The sequence below is a fragment of the Tetrao urogallus genome (assembly GCF_951394365.1).
Source record: "Tetrao urogallus genome assembly, chromosome: 7".
NCBI lineage: Eukaryota > Metazoa > Chordata > Aves > Galliformes > Phasianidae > Tetrao > Tetrao urogallus.
The window spans coordinates 1,896,912-1,919,974 of NC_136820.1; the positions used below are offsets into that span (position 1 = coordinate 1,896,912).

Consider the following 23,063-nt stretch of genomic DNA (forward strand, 5'->3'; position numbering starts at 1 on the left):
TATTCCACCCCATTGGAAGCACATGGCTTTCAGTAAAAGAAGGCAGTGTCTTTTTTCTTTCTCCTTTTTTTTTTTTTTTAAAAAGGGATTGAGTAGTTTGCCAGTTCTTCTGTACCAGTTCAGCAGTTTGGAAGTCTTCAAAATCTTATTAAAATTATACTTTCTATCTTTTCCTTGTTCTGTCTTGCTGCTTTCAGAGATTAATAGATTGGCTCATGGGATTAATCCATGGTTTGTCCATGGTAATACAAAAGGGTATTAAGCTGCTGCAGTGTATGTTTATATTTTAACTCAAAGAGCCTGTTGGTACTAACATGCTTGCAATCTATTTCCAAAACTGGGCACTGAAAAGCATTATAAATTTTAACAGATTTTTGTCAGTAAACCATATAATTTCTATAAAACAGTTCTGGCTTTATATATTCGCTTTGTGCACTACTGTTGTTGGGATATTTTGCTGGTATGTTTTTAGTTACATTCTTTCTGCTTTAGGCATTTATTTGTTGGCTTCGCTGGGCTGGTCTGTGTAATGGTTAGAAATCTCTTCCCATTTTATTCTTTTATTCTGGTGAATGTGCTTTGTTTTAAAGGGAAATGTTATTACTTTGAGCATGGTTAGAACCCACTGCTCAATATCTTAAGTATAACAGCTGCTAAAGCCCTGCTCCTGCAGAGCTATGTGTTGGACCCAGTGGAATTTAACAAACTGCACTGCCATAAGAGCTCACGTGAGCAGAGCACCTCACAGGATCAAGATCTGCACATCTCACCTAGGAGCGATGGCTGGAATTTATCAAAGCCCAACAAATTGGAGCATTGTTAATTTCAGGTTTAATATATACAGCAGATCTGATTTCTATTGAAGTTGGATGGCTTGCTGTGGCAGAAAGGAAGACTGTAGATTTATGCCTTATGCAGCAATGTGGGAAATGTTCCAGAGGATTCAGTACTTCTACCTTGTGTGTGCTGATGTACCTTTTGCAAAAGCGAGGTGACATTTGCATACTTAATACTGTTTGCAAAGGCAAGGAAATACCTTGATGTAACATCTCTTTGTCATGACTTCTATCTCAGGAGGTGCTAGCAGGAATTCACTGTAATCTTCCTAAGCGAGAAACACACACACACACGCATATATATATATTTGCTTTTAAGCCTAAGTTGCACTAACACCTGTAGCAGTGCAAAGTGCTTGAGTATTTATTTATTCATTTAATTAATTTTAAGGCCTGTTTTTCTGATATGTTTTTGTTAAAGACTGTGCAAAGCTGTGTGTGGGTTCAGAATTGCAAAGCAGATAGTCAGCCCTGGCTCATGTTGGACATCACCCATGAGGCCTGTGAGGGAGTTTCAATGGATTTAACTTGAGTTTTGTGGAAATTCTGTAGCAGTTGCACGCAAAATCAATTTTTATCCCTAAATGGAAGATCATGAACCAGAAAATTTTGAATTTGAGCCTCAGGTAGTTTTCTGTCCTTCCATATTCAGTCACTCCTAGAAGGTATCAGACTTATTTTCTATTCAGCATTCCTAGGTGACTGTCAGACATCGTGAAGGGCAGATACCGCGTTTCAGGCCATTCTTTACCCTGTTCCCTGTCCAGCTGTAGAAAAATACCTGTCCTTGTTTGTACCCTACTGTTTTGACTGGACTGAGAGAGGAGAATGAAGCTCCATGTAGTGAGCGCTCCTCTTTTATAGGTTTGCAGCAGGAGGAGGCATCATGCCTCCCTGCTGTCATGCCATAGAGCTTTCCTGAAGGCAGGAATCGTTCTTGCCTCTCACTCCACATCATTTGGATCTATAGCCAGATCACAGCGCCCATGGGGAGAGCTTGTGTGCATGTGTGATGAAGAGAGAAGATGGAGAAAGGAACAAAGGAAAGCTGGCAGGGTCATCATTGCAGGGCTAGGGGTAGGATTTGGGAGCAGATGATCTTCAGTCAGTATCGCACTGTGAAGGCCAACTACAGATTCTTCATGTGGTCTTAAATCCTTTAGCAAGTGGCCTTTCTTCTAGCCCTGTCCCAGTGAGCCTCGTTTGAATGCTCCTTCACTGGTGCATGCTTTCTTCCTCTTCTTTTCTCTTAGTGAACTGTAAATCTTATGGTTTATATTGCAGGTGCCAAATAAATCTAATTTACACAAAAGACGGGTGACGCTAAAATGTGGGTGTAATTTGAGGACCTAAACGTGAAGAGCATAACAAATATTAAGTAAAGCGGGCCAAACACGAGTAGTTAGTCATTTTTCTTCAAGTGATTGCTGCACATGTGAACTCCTGATGAAGGTAAAACTTATAATGGGGTTCTTCCTTCCAGACTGCCTTATAAAAAAGGGATGACCCTGCAGCAAAAGGCTTTTTTTTTGCTCATGTGTTGCAGCTTATCCATGAGTGCTCAGGCAGACCTGTAATCATGCAGCCAGATGTGTACAAAAAGAACCAAGAGTGATGCTGAAGCTAGTGTAAGGTGAAGGAGTTTACCAGTATCTACACAGTGGATACCCCAAGAACTTGGTCATCCTAATGTCTTTCTCCCCATTACCAGCAGATTGTGGGAGAGCAGGGCATACCTTTGGAGCACAGGGACATATCCATAGCATCCCTTCTTGACAACAGCTGTCTTGAGTTTCTGCTTCATGGTTTTTACTTTCAGTTCATTCACTTCTTTGCTGCAGCTCCCCAGCACATATGCAATTAGCTATGTCCTTGGGAAAGTCAAAGAATGAGGACCAGGACGAGGAGGTTTTATTGTTTGTTTGTTTGTTTGTTTCTATAACATCAAAATATGGTAGCTGTAATACCTTGTTTCATCCACTAAGGCTGATGTAGGACAGAACATTGATGCTGGAGGAACTTAGAAGGCCCAGTTGTCTCAGCAGCACATTTTGTAAAATTACTTCCATACATTTGGAAAAAAGAATTAAGAAAGCTTCCTGTTATATGCCACTTTCACCTATTAATCTCCCAGCTACAAATACAAGGATGCAACTTTCAAGAAAGAGATAACACTTGATTTTTTGACAGTTATGGAAGGCAACATCAGAAAAGAAGCAAAGCTGAGAGTCATCAAGGCATCATTCTGCTGCTGTAAAAGTGAAATGATTAATGGCCACAACATTTGTCTTTTCATTCTGGCAGAATCTCATTTATTAAATTTTCACTTTTAGGAAATAAAAATGTAGTTTCTGCCCATTTCTTTACAGCTACATGCTCTTACACAGGAAATAAAGGGAGAGCTGTAAAACATTGCCCTTGATGGAGCTGCATGTTGCTGCTAACAGACTTAACTGTACTGTATATGTGAATATATCTATATTAAAAGAAACAAGAACAAGATGTAATGTTATTGAGAAGGAATCCTCACAATATCCCATAAGTTCTGTTCCCTCCACAAAATACCCTGAAGCCTACCAAAAAGCTGTCTAAAACCTGGAAACGTAGATTGCAGTCTAAGGGAATTGGTTCTCAGCCTGACCAGCAAGCTGTGTTTGCTCTACTGGTATTATATCATATCCATACTGTATAACTGCTAAATCAGAGATTAAAAGGAGGTCATGCTGTATTATGAACTGCTGCCATTATTTTTAGGATTAGATAACTTTTCTTTTTTTTCCCTCCCTGCTGATTCTCTTTATGTCCTAAGGGCAAATCCTTTCTCTTGGGTCAGGAATGTAATAAGGCAGGTTTTCCTCTCTCCAGGATATTGTGTCTGTCTCACTGTGTTTAAATTGCCACAGAAAGCTCTTCTGAGCAAAATACAGTATTTTCTTTGTACAAGAGCCAACGATTGACGTATCCTTGGGGACTTCTCTGTCTTTAGCATTTAAACACACAAGTTGGATATGTTTAACCTATTGATAGGCAGCAGAGACAACTATAGAATTTACTGCAGGAGAACAAACAGGGACAGAGAACGAAAATATATATATATATATTTTTTTAAATTAACTTACAGATTGAGAACTTTTATTGCTATTGTTAGTGCAAAGAGATGAAGTGAGGAAAAATAATCAGACCTATGTTTGGCTGAAACAGCTGAAAACAGGATGGTGAGTAGAAAATAGTCCTGCTGGATTTTGTCTTTTAAATTAGCATACTCCCATCTAATACAGTGTCACATTTAGAGATTAAGACTTCTCCATGCCCATAAAATCAAATAGCATTTGGAATCAGATGCCTCCTGCACTTGCAGTAAATTCCACTAAATGCTATTATTTCTTAATTATTACTAGCTTGAATTTTCTCTTTCTTTGGGCATTCCTGGCTTCTGGCTTCCAAAGTTGTATGCTTCATGGGACGAGAAGAGTCTGTTTTTGTGTCTTGCCCTGACCCCAGATCTTCAGTACATTTTTAAATACAGCTGTAAACCTGTTCTTCTTCCAGTGGCAGAGATGCCAGTCAAAGGCAGATACTGACCCAACTGGTTGCTGCATCTCTGGAAGAGGCATGGATCCTGTTGGTTCATCCTTCCCATGGACTGCTTTCTCATACATCACAGACAAAAAAAGCTGCATTAGAGCAGGCTGTTCGGACTGAGGCAGGTGAATAAGCAGGTTATGAGATACTGAGACGGTAGTGCTAAGGAAAGGTGGTGAGCTCTTATGGGGCAGAACAATTCAGTGTTTCCGTGCAACCAGAACACCATGTATCTCCTCTATGAAAGGAGAGGAACTGTGAGTTTTAGAGGGATAACGGACGTGTGGGATTTGTTATGGGGGAATATGTTATGCTTCATGCCAGCACAAGCACTCAGCACCAGTATCCTTGAGGCTGAATACATACATTGGAAAGACAGTTTCCCTACTCAGGAAATGAAGCAACTTAGCATTGCACTCCACATGTGTGTGGAAGCACTGCTTTGGATGAAAAAAGGAGAGGAAAAGTTTCTCGATTCACGAATCAAGATTCTTCATCAACTGTTCCAAAAACTTTTACAGCATAGGCAGCCATGTTCAAGTGCAGATGTGCAAGATGGAAACCGTGTTCTCTCTTACCTCTTTTCCTCACTTTCCTTCTTTCTTTTTTCCATCTTCCATTCATCGCTTTCCATGCTTTCCGTCTTCTAGTACCTGTCATCCCTTCATGTTTTCTTCTGCAAGCTGTCTTAAGTTATAAGTCATGATTGTTTTTCAGCTAGGCTTCTGATTTTGATCCCCCTCTTTCTTCATTGACTGCTATTGCCAGTTCTCAAGTGATGGAGATGGGAATCCAGACCAGCACAGCAATAAATGAGCTTCAAGTGTAAATTCGGCTGGAATGCTGGCTAACATGTAATTTTTCCATACAATGAAATATTAACAGTCACATACATAGAGTTCATATATTAAGTTTGTAAAAGAATATAAGTTATATTTCCTATTTTCCACATACCGTGCAATTTTCTGTTTTTATTTGGTGATTTGATTATTTTTCTGATTGGGATGACTAAAACTTTCCCAGTCACGCTGGAGTTACAAACACTTGTGGTACATATTTAGTTGTACTGTTAAAAACATCACACTCCTCTCATACATGTAACCTCTAAATACATGATTACTGACGTGGTGTGCCATTACTGCACATTTAGGTTTATGATCTTGACCAAATCTGAGGAGGAATGGGAGACTTTATTTATTCAGAGTGGAAAACTGAAAATTAAGCATTGAGGTTGAATGACAGGATCAAATACTGCAGGGTGAGGAGTGCAGTGTGCAGACTCAGTATTTAGTATTAGTGCATTCATTATACACTCAGGAAATTGCCATGGTTTTAAGATCCAGCCAATTTTAACTGTGGCTATTCTGATTTGGCAAAGGTGTTGAGACTGCTGAGGCACTGACCTACTTTGGGCCAGATCAGTGGATGGTATGAATTGTCATGTTGCTAATCAGCATTAGTAGAGATCTCTCACAGCACTATTTCTTAAATCTTCTCTAAATTATGGAAGACAGGTGCAAAAACTATTATGGAATAACAATAAATGGAACAAAGGAAAGGAAGCTGAAGTAGAGATAGCTATCTGAGCTTCTCTACAGGCATGTGCCTATGCAGAAGTGCAGAGTTTTCATGTATAGCTATAGCTTTGGCTTGGCTTGAGGAACTGAAAGCAGCTTAAGCATTTATGCCACCATAAGGGTTTATAGCTGCTTAAGTGCTTCTTCTGTCTTAGGAACTGTAAATGACTGAAATACTTATGTCACCCTAAGGACATAAAGTCAAAAGCATACTCCTGACTCATGCAGTAGGAAGCGGACATTAGTCTCTTGGGGTTGCTTAATCTGGTTGTGCCTACAAATGATCCTTAGTAAGGAAAGGACTATTTTCCAGGAGATTAAAATGCAGGCATCGTGCTGACAGGAAATCACAAAAGTTTGAGAGAAACTTGATTGCAGCAATGGGAATGCATTTGCGGACTCTGCTGGGGATCTTGGTCTACTGAGATGCACTTTTCAGCCTCCTTACAATAGGATTTCTATTGTGGGAAGGTATTTCCCACCTCACCAGGACCTCCTTTATATGCTGACTTCTTTACAAAGCTTTTTGTCTGTCCGTCTCTCCATGGATCATGGAGATTATCGAGATGTTAATGAGGCAGTAGGGGTGTGTGACTGATGTCATCTCCTCGTTGCCTTATTGCCTAAAATGGTAGCAAGGAGCAGTGACTAGCCCAGCATCACATCCCTGGGGAGCAGGCAAGCGGGGTATTTCCTGAAGTGCTGCCCTGTCACTTTTCTGAATGATGGTGCTCTTTTTACATCCACTCATCTAAGGAAGCTGTGTGGGTCAAGAACCTCAAAAGTCTGCATGCTACTCGGGAAGGGATGACTACTTTAGTTGGGAATCAGAAAGCGAAATACTTCAGTGCATGTGATTTAGGTCTTACTTTTTCCGAATCTTAAGCCCCCATCTCTACTGCAACTGTAGTAGGAGATATTATTTCCCAAGGTCTGTTCTTAGAAGAGATAAATTAACAAGCCACAGGGCACTCAGTTGCTTCAGAAGTGGTCTCAAGTGTCTACACAAAGAGAGCTGTACTTAGACCTGGGCAAGGATAGGTAAGTATGAAGGTGAACTCTTACATAGGACAGATGGGAAGAGGGCCAGGAGGACCTCTGAGCTGGAATGGGCTAGCACAGTCCTGAAAGCAACAATGAGGAACTTGGGGGCAAAATGACAGGCAGGGACTTCCACACCTCAAGGCAAAGCAGGGAAGGAGAGAAGGAGCAAGGACTTGGTCATCCTAGAGAGGACCAGAGGGAACCAGCTTATTTAATCCAGCAAATGCAGGCAGAGAGGAGAGTTATCCATAAATTAGTTGGGATGAGGGAGGGATACAAAAACCATGCAAGGAAACAGAGCTGTTTAAGCTGAAGGATAGTGTTGGCACAAGAACAAATGAGTATAAATTGGCTGTGAATAAATTGAAACTAGAAATGAGTTGCTAACCAACAAAAGAGCAAGTTCCTAGAGCAGCTTCCCACTGGGGACAGAGCAGAATACAAGTGCACTTAGAAGATGAAGCTTGTTTGTGAATGGGATTATGTGTAATGGGGCTTGCTGTAGTGAGGAATGAACTCGGTGACCAGGAGGTCCCCTTCTGTTTCTAACTGTACATCAGCTTAGGGACAAATCTACATCCCTTATGCAAAACATGTAAACAAGAGTGTTACCTGTGGGACTTGAGGTCAGGGACGACTGATCCCTTTCCAGGCCAGCCTCAGAGCTGTCGAGTTATTGCTGGCCACAATCTTTGCATGTTTCTGCTGTGCAGCTCCCTCGAGCAACTGCTGGATAAGCTGTGCTTAGCAGCTGTTGTGCTGCAATGCCTCTCCATGTCTCTGTTTTCATTTCCTATGCTGCCAGCCCTTCTGGTCTAGGGGTTATTCTGCAGCAACACAGGTCAGGGCAAGATTTGTGCTAGAAGGTGCTTTAAACACCCCTTCTGTTTGAAGTGTGTAGTGAAGTTTAGTGAGGAGACATTTAGCACCCCTGTTTAATTTATAGTTCCAGGAGAATAAATGTGAGAGGCTAAGAAAAGCCTAAAATTGTAATTATATAATAGAAATGAAAGCAATTTTTAGCAGTATGGACATCATGCCTCCTTAACCACACATTACCAAGGCAGTGTGGTTCTTTCCAGTTTTTTTCCTAGCATGTGCTGGGGTAGTGTGTCCAGAATAGAAAGCAGAATCAGGAGGTTTGCCCAATGATTTCTGCTTTATCCCTCAAATAACACTTTGTCTTTACAGATGTAATCGCAATTGCAGGTGACAGTCGTTCTTTTTCTCGTGTTCCTAACTCATTCCACTGATGTGAATGGTAGGCTTTTGTGCTGCTGCTTGACTCTGTAACAGCAGAAATGGCCTTTCTTTGTGAACTGAGTAACTAATGGGTACCAAGGAGTCAGCTTGGATATGGTTATACATTCCCTTTCCTCTAAAAAACGCACAGAGAAGGGAAATCAAGCATTAATTTATAGATCCCACCTCCAGCCTCATTTCGTCAACTGCTACTGTATGGAGTTGCACACGGTGTGCACTGACCATATAAGAACACATTTTTAACATGCTCCCTCTTTAAATTGTATTATTTCTTACCATGTAAGCATTTATGCTTCCAAGACACTGCAGGTTGTGCTTCCAGATGCCAGCTTCCCTAGTAGAAATGACACACCAAGTTCAGCCTTAATTTCAATGAATCTGTTGGTTTTGCTCTGGAATTGAAATCTATTTAAGAGCTTTCTTCTTCAAAGCCAGGGCATTCTAAAACCAAAATCGATATAGAGGTCAGCTCCCTCTGTTCATGTTGGAGCCAAATGTTAATAGCAACATTCTTTAAAGAAAAGAAAATGAGCCAGGACAGACTGAGGCTTGGTAATGAGCATTGAAATGACATGAAAGTGACTGGAATTCTGCAAATGACCCCTGTTTAGCAGCTTTTCAGAACTGTGTGCAATGGGAGATAGCTAGTGGAATTTGAGCTTTTATCAGGGCCTTTTTTTTGTCAGGTCACAAATTCTTAATAGTACAGAGCTGGTGCTTCAGAGCCTTGTGTTAGCAAGCCTGACACTAGGGAGTAATATCGTTGTCTTTCATGCTCCTATTTACTGTCATAAGGATTACCAACATAAGTAAAACTTGCAGGTTTGAGTCTATCAAATTAAAAGAACAGCCTTTTCACACCCTGAAACTGCATCAAAATTCAATTTCACTGGGAAAAAAAATATCCTTCTGATCTAGTCCCTGGAATGTGACATTTCATGGGTGTAATAAGGTTACAAACAGATTATAAATTGAAACCCTATAAATCCTCATTGTACTGCACCAAAGCTTCTGCTTTGCATAATACTCTTATTCCTGACTGTTCTTTGTTTTACAAGCCGAAAACTATTCACTTTCTCTCATAATAGAGACCGGGGAGTCAAAACCACCATGCAAAATCCAAACGTAATTATGTGAGTCAATGAACCTGAATGCCAGAGTTCACAAACTTCTGAACTTTTCTAATTGCTGTTGTTTGCACAGTGAGGCCTTCCTCTTCATTAAGCGTATTTTAGATATGGCACATTGTTTTCTGCCAAATAACAAACCTAAGCAAATCCCAGTGTTTTAAATCTAGTACCTGTTTTGTCGGTGTAGTGCTGCTAAGTGCCTGTAGTTGGCTGGTCAGTTCTCAGATCATACTGTGAGTGTGCAGGGCATTGGAATCTGGTCCTGTGCAATCAGGGTAATAAAGGCAGTGGGTGTTATTATCCCAGAGCACTTCTGAGTTCTGCTGTGCTCTTGTGCTCATTTAGTGTGGAACAAGATCTTTCTGGACCAGCCTATTTGTATTTAAATGCGAATACACTACACTATTTGGGGCACTTTTGTAGGTTTGCTGAAACACTGCTCCTATGTGAAATGCAACCAAAAAGCAACTGAGGTCATATGAGAGATAAAAATTACTCAGATTAGCAGAAGCTGTAGCGAGCTCATTTCTTCTAGGCTTTACCTGAAGATGAGGATCCTCAAAGGAATTAAACAAGAACAAGATGATTTGCAGGCAAGCTTTCAAAGGCTTCCTAGAGCATCAGTGCAGTGAGCAAGAGCCGTGCAAAGAGTGGTTTGATAGTGGCAAAAGCAGAAAGGAGTGACAGGATGAGGGAGCAGGGCCAACAACTGTGGAGTGACACAGTCGCGCAGTGATGTGACGGTGATCACAAGATGGCTGACAGATGAGCCACCAGAGTGACAGACAGAGGTCATCCTAGGGAAGCTTTTTCAGCAGCTCTGGTGAACCTGGACAGAAGAGGGGGTGAGGGAAGGAGCATTTTGCCCACGAGGAAGGACAGTTTTAGAGGATGCTTAGACTGATAAGTGTGAGAAGTCCAAAGGGCAAGGAGCAAGCTCATTTGGAGCGACAAAATTGTCCTGCAGGGAGTGTTTCTGAAGAAGAGAGTGTGTGTGTCCACTCAGGACAGTGGGTAAAGAGCTTCTGCTGCGGGCTGCCTGACCCAGCCATGGTGATTTTGAATCCAGGGGAAATCCCACGTTATCCATGCAATTGTGTATAATTTCTCTCTTGGCCATGTCGGTTCAACCACATAGATTATAGTCTGTAATATTTATAGGAAGTGTATTCAGTGTATTGAGGTTTGTCCCTTTTTCGTACAGAGGAGTGCGCGTTAATCTCACTGTACCGTTCTGATTCAGTTCCACAACGCTGGGCACTGCATACGTCTGGTACAGCCGTGTGTAATGCGAGGGGGCTACATAATGTAGATAGGCACTTGGAACATAAACTGCAGATTACATGCTGTGCATTGTCCAACACATCTTTGTTCTGGCCGTGTACTTTGTCCACCAGAAACTTTAAGAAATAGCAATGAAGTTTCGGAAAGAGAAAGGAGCAGTCATCTTTTATAGGCAACCGACATCTGTTTGCCATGGAGATGTTGCATAATTGTGAATATAAGTGATTATATTTGGTCGTCTGATTGTTTTCAGGTCTTCAGGGAAGATTGGGATTATCTTTTTCTTTTTTTTCTTTTTTTTCTGTGTGTGTGTGCAACTGAGTTTCTCTAGGACTGGCTTTTTCTGGGAGCTACTTATACACCAGATACTGATTTCATCTTTTGCTGTGATCACGTGTAAACTCTGGAAGCAGTTTTTCTTAATGGGAATAATCTCATTTGCTGTGAAATGCAGCCATCTAGTGGCACAACCAGAAAGCTGTGGTAGGAAGTACAGGAACGGTGATGTGTCTGAGGCAGGGTTTATCAAAGGGAGTTCAGGAGGATGAACTGCTGAAACTCCAACCTTTGTGCACCTTTGCAAGTCCAGGTATTGGATGATTTTGTTGCTTTCTGAAGCTGTGAAAAACAAACAACCATGAAAAATAATAACTTGAGGCTGATCCTGAGCAGCTTGTTTCTGCTCAGAAACATAATCAGTGAGAATTAAATTCTTTGCCAAACTAAATTTTGTTGAAGGGAACAGAGTAAGCTACTTATCTGAAAGAGTTAAAGGTAGACAGCCCTAGCCTGTCTCTGGATACACTCACAAACATGAGTTGTCTGGGACTACAGATCCAGGCTGGGTGTCTCTCCCAGAGGCTTCTGGGCAAGGCCATATTTTGCAGTAGCAAAATCTGTTCTGATGGATGGTTCTGTGCATGGAGCTTTTAGCTATTGGACTATGTAGAGTTCTGTCTCTTCTACCACAGTGTATATAGGAGGCCAGTACTGAAAGAAAATAAGGAGAATGGGGACCGGGAAGATCTGATCAAAACTTGGTTTAGCAGTTGTGTTGATTTCTGAGGTTGGAGCTCATTTTTTTAGGCCTGATTTTGTAAATGTCGTTTGTGTTGAGTGGCACTTGAGTACCACAAGACCAATGCTGTTTCAATGCAAATCAACAGGAAGGCTGCTGGCAAAGTTGTGTTTCTGTTAATCTGTAAACTTCCTTCTATCCAAACAGCATATAAATAATGACCACATACATGGTGAGAAGAAAGAGTTTGTGTGCCGATGGCTGGACTGTTCCAGGGAGCAGAAACCATTCAAAGCCCAGTATATGCTGGTGGTCCACATGAGGAGACATACAGGGGAAAAGCCACACAAATGCACTGTGAGTAAAGCAGGCTGAGCTCAGACTTTGACAGGGACCTGGGGCCGTGGAGGGAGCAGAGCAACACGGGTGCTGTGTGCTCTGACCTCCTGTCCATCAGACACTGCTACAGTTGACACTGCCTGTCTGCTTTGTTACCCAGATGGCCCAGATGGTAAGAACTGGATAACTTGGCCAACTTTCTCAAATTTAAAAAGCAAAGGCCCAAAAGGCAGTATTAAACCAGTATTAAACAGGACTCAATTTGCTTAAACTGTTTGAAAGCACTTTCTCTTACAAAGCTACATCTGGGTGTTACTGTGGGGCCACGAGACTCAATGACTGCCTTAGACAAAGTACATGAATGTTGTTCTGTCCTGTGAGAGAAGATTTATATGGTGCTGGAAGCATTTTAACTTGAATTGTGATGATTTTGCACGGGTAAAATTAAAACTAAAACCTAGCAAGTCAAAACAAAACTACATTGCACACGGTTATGAAGGCTTGGAATGTTTTTAAACAGGTCAGCTTTTATTGTTTCTTGCAAGTCCAAATATTAAAATTAATCCAGACATACTCTTTATCTGCAGTTTGAAGGTTGTACAAAGGCCTACTCCAGACTAGAAAACTTGAAAACGCACTTGAGATCTCACACTGGAGAGAAACCATATGTGTGTGAACACGAGGGCTGCAACAAAGCTTTCTCCAATGCATCCGACAGGGCCAAGCACCAAAACAGGACTCATTCAAATGAGGTAAGTAAACATAGCTTCCAAAATAAATAAATAAATAAATAAAATTGTGAGTCGAACAGACCTAGACTTACAATATGATCATAGCAGTTTGTTGTGGAGGACAGCCATAGAGATCCTCAGCAACCTGAAGGGAGTACTGGATAACAATTATCAGCACAATCATTTTAACATCAGACAGATCTAAAGAAGCTACAGGTCATTTTGTTAAGTATGAGAGGAGTGGAGGGACGATTGATGGGAAATCTAGTGGAAACATGCATGTTAACCAGGCGAAGATTTGAGCTGACATGCTGCAATCATTTTTCTTTCTGGAGCTGGTGGGGTTGTCCTGCCCTCAGAGGGTGTCACCTTGCCTTGCTGCATGCTGACATCTGGTGGCTGTCGAGTTACAGCTTGCTCAGGAGGAGAGGAACCACAGCCTCCTGCACTTCTCGCTTCTCAAGCAGAGTGGGAGCAAAGATTGCCCACCTAGGCTCTGCAACATCTTGTAATGTCCCTTCCAGCAGCTGCTGGCAGGCATAAAGAAGTCTCTGGGGGCTGGAAATTTTGAGTTGCCCTAGAAGTTCTGAGTTACATCTCTTCACTTTTCTCAGGACTATTACTATTCTTTTTTCCTTTCTGAATAAACCTCACAGAGTAGGGATGCAGTAGAGGGAATTTGTTCTTTCCAGGCAAACCCACTGTGGCAGTCACATCTGTCTCAACAACAGCAACATTCTTAGACAATATATACTGATATAGGGCCTGCCATGAATGCCACTGGAAAGCAATTTAGCAGTTCCTCACAGTGGCATTTCAATTGTTAAGTAAGCAAGCTAGATGCAGATTTAAAAGCAGCTCAGATATCTTGATGCAGATGTATTGTACAGAGCTTAGCTGATGTGTACATCTTTAGCATCTGGAGAAAACCTGCTTCAGTACTTCAGCATTAACTTCACGTTGTTACAATTGACATTTTTGCTCTTACTCAAGCCAGTGTGAGTGACTGACATGAGTGGATGGAGGCTCAGGCCATAGATAGCCATTAAGAAGCTATATTTGTCAAAGGCTCTCTAGTGCCATTTATAAACATAGAGAGAATGCCTTTAAGAAACTCTGCATGGGGAACTCTTTTTCTTGAGGGTTAGTGTAAATAAGACCTAAAATAGTAATTTCTTGGAAACATTTCAGTAATAAAAGTGAGTGAGTGATACTTTCTTTCCTGAGGCGATTAGAATGTTTAGGAAGGATTCAACTCTTCCATTCTAAGCTTCTCATTATATAAGGACAAAGAAAGTCTTGGCAAGATTATAAGGTAGTAAATTTACTTTTCTCTATATTGCTTATTGGACCAGAAATATTTGTAGATAAAGGAAGCTGTTTTTAAAGAAAATAAGTGATCAATTATGTTAGTAACAGTAGTATTACTAGTACATATATTGCTACAGTGTGAAAGTGCTTATGGAAGTGAATGCTGTGCTTTGACACGTGAACTGGTGATCTGAAAGGGCCAGGATTGAAATTCTTCCTCAGATATTCCTGCCTGAAAAAATGTCCCAGCATGTTGTGAAGGTAATTGTTTGCCTCTGAATGTCGAAGAGTAGGTACTGGCTATAGTGGAAATGAAGTATCAGATTGCTGAGAGCAGTGGACAGGATAGATAGGCCAATCTTCATCAGCTTCCATTGCTTTGCTGCTGTGATAAGTCAAAGCCTGTGCCAGTTCATATTATGAGAGACTCTGTCCTCTGTAAGCCATGCATCATTACTGAGTACCAAAACCAGGGGAAATCAATAGATTTGACTCTGTGCAGTCACTCTAGAGACTGTAAATTAGGTAACAAATTCACCATGAAAGGGTATAGTGCCAGCTGTGCTCCAAGGAGCTCTTCAGGACTCCCATATGGAATTAAAGTTAATTTGAGTGTTTTTCCTGGCATGGCAGAAACCGTATGTTTGCAAGATCCCAGGCTGCACAAAGCGCTACACAGACCCCAGTTCTCTACGGAAACACGTCAAGACGGTGCATGGGCCAGAAGCACACGTCACCAAGAAGCAGCGAGGAGACATCCACCCCAGGCCTCCACCACCCAGAGACCCAGGCAGCCACTCTCAGACACGATCGCCAGGCCAGCAGACTCAGGGTGCGACTGGGGAGCAGAAGGACCTCAACAACACTACCTCAAGGCGTGAAGAATGCCTGCAAGTGAAAGCAGTCAAGTCAGAGAAACCAATGGTATGCAATACACGGTGACATTTCCCTCGCCCTTTCTCTTTTTGGAACTTCCATGTTACTCCCGTTGTGAAATGCTCAAACCCGTAAACTCCAGCTCACAAGTTTGGATCTTTGTGAGGCTTTCTTTTTCGTTTACACTGTAAAATGTTTTTAAAGCCCGAGAAATAGCAAATAAAAAGATTACATCTAGTCTGTGCAATACACAGTAAGTGCAGTGCTGGCAACTCTCGCAATAATTGTTTCTCTTAAAACTCCATCTTCTGGAATCGTCGTATTATGAGAAAATCATAGCTGTCATTTTAAAAAGGCAGGTTTTTTTCCACTCTTCTGTTTGCAGAAGAGAGATAGAGTATGTGAGTCCTGCAGCCTCAAATTCTGAATGCAAATAAAACCAAGTCAAAATTACTGCCATGTTGATATTGGTGATGGTAAATTTTGGAGAACCTGGAGAAAGAGTCGGATTTTAGGGGCTTGAGGATTTCTGACAGATGGAATGTAACTGAAGCAAGGTGAGGTGACTTTCTTCAATGGCAGGAGGAGATCTTCTGATAATATTTGATCTCTACTGTGACTCTTATTAGGTTAATCTGATACTTACTTTAATTTGACCATGTTAGCCTAATTCAAATTTAAGTTAAAGTGAATTTAAAGTTTCATCAAGCCTTCCTCTGGTTTATCTCCAATGTACTGTATTATACCAGTGTGAAGGACCTCATTATTATTAGAGCTTGAGCGTAAAATTAATTCAGTTTTCTGACATGCTGTTTGAAACAAAAGAAGTCCTTCTTTCACGTGCCTTCCCTTAAAATGCATCCTATTCACAAGGATTAAAACCAGTAACTACCTCTGTACTGTTACTACCAGTGAACTACCTCTGAGTCTACATTTCATCTGGACACAATTCTTGGGAGCTACAAATATGAGGCCTCCAAACTATGCTTATATGGTTGGTCTTCATGCTGCAGTTCAGAATGATTACTCACTGAAGTACGAGCTGTTGCTATACTGTGCTTAATGCTTACACCCAAACTGTGGAATATCCCAAATTATATACATTAATCCCAAATTCATAAACATTCAGGTCCAGAGTTAACTCCTTTTGAAGTCCAAAGGAGATCCTCTGCCATCTTTGGTGATAACTGCCTTAAATTACAAAGGAACAAAACCCATTCCTCTCTTGCTTGTGTAGCTAAATCCATAGTGTTACTGAGGTATGCTGAGCTCTCAAATATAAATGGTTTCATAATAATGATTGCTTTCATGGTGTTAAATATTTATCTCTGGAAAACATCTTCTAAAAACAATTTTATGTTTCCTGTTTTTATTGCTTGTGTGAATTAAGATATATGCTCTGTTTTTTAACTAATCCTGTGTCTTTTCTGTCTAATGCTCTTAAATGTCTTGTTCTAACTTCCTAAGGACAGTGGGTAATAAGGTGAGGGCATTTAAACTTCTCTGTTTTTCTTACTGCAACATTATTTGTGTCTTTATTTTAGCCTTCTGCCTGTTATCCAATCATTCCTTTATTTAGTAATGTGCAATCCATCAAACTCATTCCCAAATGTAACGTGCTGTGAGTATTTTGCAACATTTGACATGTGAAAAATCTGGCATATTGGTGAAATGTCTTCAGAAATGTCTTTGAACCTCTCTCTAGCCCTTTTTTTTTAATTGCACACCTAGAAATATGTTTCCCATAATGCTGTTCTTCTGTAACCTACCTCACTGTCATCTTTACACGTGGCTACAAGAACAGGCTTCTAACCATCACTGCTCTTCTTCCATATGACATGGAGCTATCGTACAGAAGCACAAGCTCTCTTCTGAGTAATAACAGTCGTTTCTATTCTTGTCACCAAATCTTCTGTGGCCAGGATTTGGAAATCAGCTTGCTCAGTGTGGCCTCATAAATTGTAGGTATCATCATTCAAGTTAGAAGTAATGTAATAGTTATTGCATCTGAATTGACTCCTCAGGGACATATGAAGCTACAGTACTGCTTTCATTCACTCATGTTAAAAGTGAGAGCAACCATTGCTACCTCAGAAATTCTTGCTAGCATTTGTCAGTAAGAATGTGCATAAAAATCGCAGGCTGGCAGGAAAAAAAAACAAGGTGAAATTGTTTACATGAAACTGTTCTTGGGAGCAAAATGATACTGCATGCACAGACTTGACTTGTGATCACTCTAATACAGCCCCGTGTCCAGAAACTTCTGCCTGTCTTGCTACATGTTTTGTCTGTCAGTCAGTCAGTCTGTCTGTTTCAGTTTGTTTGAGAGATTTCCCCCATGCTTTTATAAGTACATTGTGCGCATAAAAAGTAAATCGAGCCTGTATTTCCCCACAGCAAGAATCCTGCTACAGCAATGGGGGCACCGTTAAGAAAGAAGAAGCTATTGCAGTGGGTTTACATTCCTTTAGATAGACTGTACTGTGTGCTTAGAAGATTCCATAAGTTCTAATGAAACAAAGGATTTGATTTGGTAGATCATCACCTTCGTAATGCAGGGCAGAGATAGAATAAGTTAGAGCGTGCTGCTAAGGTCCTTCAGGATGCTGATAATATGTTACAGTAGTTTGCACTGATGCTCTGTCCCTGTTTTATTACATGCCAACATTTCTGGCCAACCACTGCTCGTAACAATGAGCCTTAAGCATGGAAAGTACTTCAGTTCTTTAGCCGCAAGTCTAATTTAAAAAAAAAACACAAAACACAACGAATTCCAGTGTTGTTGGAATCTTGTTTGTTTGTTTGTTTGCTGCAAGCCTAGCATTGTAAATTAGACCTCTTAACGTGACTGAATTCTGCTCTGGTTTGTTGACCTGCATTTGGGAACAGTGCATACCCAACAGGAGTATACATACATACATACATTCTCTTAAATGGTATGAAGTGATACAGTTCCCACTTATGAGAATAACTGAGATAGATGAATGGCTCATGTAGATGTAATACATACAGTCAGCAAGATATTGAAGTGGATGTTAGTGCTGAGTTTTGCAATGACATTCATTGCAGTTGGTATTCCAGAAAGCTTCCTAATGAAAAATCACTGTCATCATTTAACATTAAACTTCTCTTTACGTTTTCCTTGGCTCCACTTAGATCTACAATTGTGTCAACAGATTAACATGGTCTGCTTAATCCTCACGTTCTTGTGTTGGTTCTTTCACTCCAACAGACATCTCAGCCAAGCCCTGGTGGTCAGTCTACATGCAGCAGCGAACAGTCCCCCATCAGCAACTATTCCAACAATGGGATCGAGCTTACTCTGACTGGTGGTGGTAGTGTAGGAGACCTCAGTGTCATCGATGAAACCCCAATCATGGACTCTACCATTTCCACAGCCACCACAGCACTTGGCTTACAGGCCAGGAGGAATATGACAGGGACCAAATGGATGGAGCAAGTGAAATTAGAAAGGTTGAAACAAGTTAATGGAATGCTTCCAAGACTGAACCCCGTTCCACCTTCCAAAGCCCCAACCTTGCCGCCTCTCATAGGAAATGGTAAGATTTGTGGAATGGAAGCCATGACTCTTTTTGTCCTTAGATTCCTTGGTTGCAGTACTTGCCCCAAGATTGCAGCACTGGGGAAAGATTAGCACAGCTAATGGAATTCATCACATGTGAGAATCGTCCATAAACTGATTACTTTTTGTTTATCCCCTCATTGCAAGCCTTGCTGCTCACCTTGAGGGAAGACTGATAGTCTTTTGTCTTATAGCAGGGGAGACCAGCAGGACAGTAAACTTACTGTGATTGAAATAGTCCCTGTAGGAGAAGGATTGGACCCAAGATCAGTTTATTTTTTAGGCAAGGCAGATAAATGAAATATCTAACAGTTGATTGTATGGAATTCTTTCAGATGAGACATACAAGACACCCTTTGCATTGATACATCGGGCTTCCTTTAAATAAACTGCTTCCATGAATGCAATTAATTTTATGTACAGATACCGCTGCTACAAAATGTAGATATTTATGAATGGGAGCAGGAAGAGATTTAGCCCTAAGGATCAATATCTGTTTTTGTATGAGATGGTGCTTATCTCTTGGTTGCCAAAACACGTCCTTGCTGTCTGTACATCGCCTACAGCATACCTGTAGGTTTATGCTCTCCCCCCAGCACGGACTGCCCAGCATTTCTGAAACACATTCAGTCAGAAGAAACCATGTAAAATTAAGAAACATATTCTGTTTACTTAAAAACAAAACAAAACAAGAAACCAGCAAAGATGTTTTGCAGTTGTTAGGAGTTATTTCAAGAAGTCTTAGAAATGACCTTGAATAGCCTCCAATTTGAGTATTTTGCCATTTCCATGCAAATGCCTGTCCAATTATATTTTGCCTATAAAAAGCTTTCTTATGACTGTGTCCTTCTGGCACATCAGTAAGCATAGCTGCACTGCAGGCTAAGGGACTACAGCAGCTGATGACAGTTTGTGGCTACGGCCTATAAATTTTGTGCTGGGATTCACACTGAAATTTTACCATTGAGTCTCTGAATTAGCTTTTAACCTAGGGACACAGTTTTTGTCCCTACTTACTTCAATAAAGAGCTCTGCTATGATTAGTTATGACAATGTAGACATTCCCACTTTTCTCTCTGCTTTCTTTACTTTGTGTTCTTTGGTTGTTTTGGGGTTTTTTTTTGTACTAGTTTTTGGTAATACATGTTTGTTTATCTGTGAATTTTACCTCCAGGTACCCAGTCAAACAGCAGCTGCAGTGTAGGAGGATCCATGACTATTCTGCCAAACAGGAACGAACTTTCAAGTACGGACATCACTGTGTTGAACATGCTAAACAGGAGGGACAGCAATACGAGCACAATCAGTTCAGCCTACTTGAGCAGCCGCAGGTCTTCTGGAATCTCACCTTGCTTCTCCAGCCGGAGGTCCAGTGATGCCTCTCAGGCTGAGGGAAGACCACAAAATGTGAGCGTTGCGGACTCCTATGACCCCATTTCAACAGATGCCTCTCGACGCTCCAGTGAAGCAAGCCAATGTGATGACCTGCCAAGTCTTCTCAGCCTCACCCCAGCCCAGCAATACAGGCTGAAAGCTAAATATGCAGCAGCTACTGGTGGACCCCCACCAACTCCACTGCCTAATATGGAGAGGATGAGCCTCAAAACAAGGATGGCACTCTTGGGTGACTGCAGGGAGTCTGGAGTATCTCCACTGCCTCCAGTGAATGCCCCTCGAAGATGTAGTGATGGTGGGGCAAACGGTTACAGCAGGAGGCATCTTCTGTCTCATGATGCTCTAGGAAATGGGACGAGGAGAGCCAGCGATCCAGTAAGAATGGTCTCCGATAACCTTTCTGTCCCTAGAGTCCAACATTTCAACAGTCTTAATAGCTTTAACTCTCCTGCTTTGCCTCCATCCATGGAAAAGCGCAACCTTGTCCTTCAGAACTATGCCCGTTCTGAGGGTGGCGTTTTCCGTGGCTTCAGTTCCCCCTGTCCTCCAAGCATCAGCGAGAATGTCACCCTGGAGGCTGCTACGATGGAAGCAGGTGGCAGTTTGAATGATGAGGATCTCCTGCCAGATGACGTGGTTCAGTATCTGAATTCCCAGAACCAGAGCATGTGTGACCACTTGTTGAACAACGTCCTAGACAGCAACAAAATGCATCACAGTGTGGTTTTAGGAAACAGCAACCCTAGCAGCTTCGACCGAGCCCCTCCAGCAAGCAGTCAGCCTGCAGGCTCAGAGGCGAGCAAGAGTGACTTACCCATTCAGTGGAATGAAGTAAGCTCAGGAAGTTCTGACTTATCTCCTACAAAACTGAAATGTAGTCAGCGCTCAGCAGTGCAGCAGGCTAGAGCCTTTGGACTGTATAACAACATGATGGTTCAGCAGCAGAACTTGCAGAGAAGCAGTGTGTCCCAGCAAAATGGCTATCAGAACCTGATGGAAAACAATGGTTCCTATGGTTTGCAGCAGAACACAGTCCTTGGCAGCGGAGCCAGCACTTCTTTCAGCGTGCAGCCCAATAAGCCCTACGGTGAAAGCATCAGCAGGCAACCAATGATTTCTGGGGCAATGGACAATTCCTGTGGCATGACAGTTCAAGGGCAGAAGCTAAGAAGCAGCAATATACCAGTGAGTGGGAACCAGCAAAATTTTGGTCATCCCATCGCATCCAGTGATCAGGCCACCAGTATGGCAAATGGGATGCAGAACAGGAATATGGTGGAACAGGAATATTTGCAAAACCAACTGGTCGGAGATGGCATTCATTACCAGGGAGTCAGTCAGTCTGGTCCAATGATGCTAGGGCAGGTTAGTCCTACCTCACAGAGCAGCCTCTATCAAGGGCCGCAGAGTTGTCCAGTGGTCTCTCATACCATTGGTAACCAGTCTTCAGGTTTGTCAGTGGCCAAGAATTACCAGCCGTGTGCTAATTACAGTGGCAACAGACGGCAAAATGTGTTGAGGAACAACCTGGCGCAACAGCAAGGACATGTAAGTGATGGCAACCAGACGTACAGGGTAAACACCATTAAGATGGAGATGCAAGGTCAATCACAGCAGTTCTGCTCTAATATGCAGAATTACTCTGGTCAGTTATATGACCAAACCACGGGCTTTAGCCACCAAGCTATGAAAACAGGTTCTTCTTTCTTTGTTTCGGAAGCTAACTGCCTGCTGCAGGAGACTGCTACTGCAAACTCCTCTGAGCTTCTTTCCCCGGGGGCTAACCAAGTATCAAGCACAGTTGACAGCCTTGACAGCAACAGCCTAGAGGGTGTGCAGATTGATTTTGATGCTATCATAGATGATGGAGACCATGTCAGCCTAATTTCAGGAGCCCTGAGCCCAAGCATCATTCAGAATCTCTCCCGCAATTCCTCACGCCTCACCACTCCCCGAGCGTCTCTTACATTCCCAGCTATGCCTGTAAGCACAACCAACATGGCTATTGGGGACATGAGTTCTTTGTTGACCTCACTTGCAGAAGAAAGCAAGTTTCTTGCTGTTATGCAATAGACATGAAAAAAAAAAAAACAAAAAGCCCGCTTAGGAGATAACAGATGAAAAAAAGACTCATATTTTTTAGTTGTGTATGTATTTTAGCAATCTCATCTCACCTAAATGGGATGTGTTTCAAGTATATTCCTTTTATGGAATAAGAACTCTGAAAACCCTAAAGTGTTCTAGGGAGAAACTGTCTTCCATTTCAGTTTTGAATCAGTATTGCTACACCCATTCCCTCACCTCTCACTTGCCTCTCTCTCTCTTCTTCCCTTTTTGAATGTCTGTATGCTTCTTTTTTCTTTTTTTTTTTTTTAATTGTAAACCAATGTAAACGTGTGAAGTGCATGTTTTTGTTTTGTTTGGTTTTTTTTGAAAGAAAGTTCTGATGAAACGGCTTAATTTTCTGCTAGTCAAAAGAAACTTGACTGTATAAAACAATTTTTTCCCTACATAAAGGCACAAAATAACCATGCAGGATGTAAAGCAAACATACAGTGAGGAAATCCTCTCTGGATGCATTGAATACATCACCCTGAGGTGGACAACTGATTTAGGAATGCACTGCCACGGTACCCCTAAGCTGTAGTTCCAGATTTAAGAGCACAAGAAATATGAGGTTCAAGCAAGTAAGAAATGTAAGCCCAGCAGCCCCTCGATACCTAGCAAATGTGTAAGATTTTGGTAACCACAGAGATGGATGTCATTGCCTTGCGTAAGGATACAGAGATTGTATTGTGCGTGTGTTTTTCAGAGGAGACAGAGGACAAGAAAGCTTTTCTTAGTATAACTCTTGTTTTATTTGCAGTATTTAGTATTCTGTTTTTCAACTTTTATTTGAATGACTGGATAGTGAAATTATGTGAATGTCTGCTGATCTGGACAGTCTGTAATCCTTTCTTTGCATACTACATTGATGGAGAGGTGATCAGGCTCTTGTGATGGATTATTTCATAGAATGAAATAATGAAACGCCAGTGTTCCAAGCTGGGAACTCTTTCTTTTTATTCTTTTTTTTTTCTTACAGTAACTATTC

General features: G+C 41.6%; 1 protein-coding gene across 2 annotated transcripts in view; it reads left to right on the forward strand.

Annotated features, from left to right (window-relative positions):
* GLI3 (GLI family zinc finger 3) overlaps positions 1-22,042 on the forward strand; it is a gene marked incomplete at both ends in the record, with an annotated part of 185,724 nt that extends 163,682 nt beyond the window's left edge. For both annotated transcript variants that reach the window (XM_079538404.1, XM_079538405.1), the window contains 5 exons: positions 11,942-12,091; positions 12,661-12,825; positions 14,749-15,039; positions 18,224-18,551; positions 19,749-22,042. In XM_079538404.1, coding sequence (XP_079394530.1) covers positions 11,942-12,091; positions 12,661-12,825; positions 14,749-15,039; positions 18,224-18,551; positions 19,749-22,042 — 3,228 coding nt within the window. The remainder of the gene's footprint in view (positions 1-11,941; positions 12,092-12,660; positions 12,826-14,748; positions 15,040-18,223; positions 18,552-19,748) is intronic.
* Between the last annotated feature and the right edge of the window lie 1,021 nt (positions 22,043-23,063).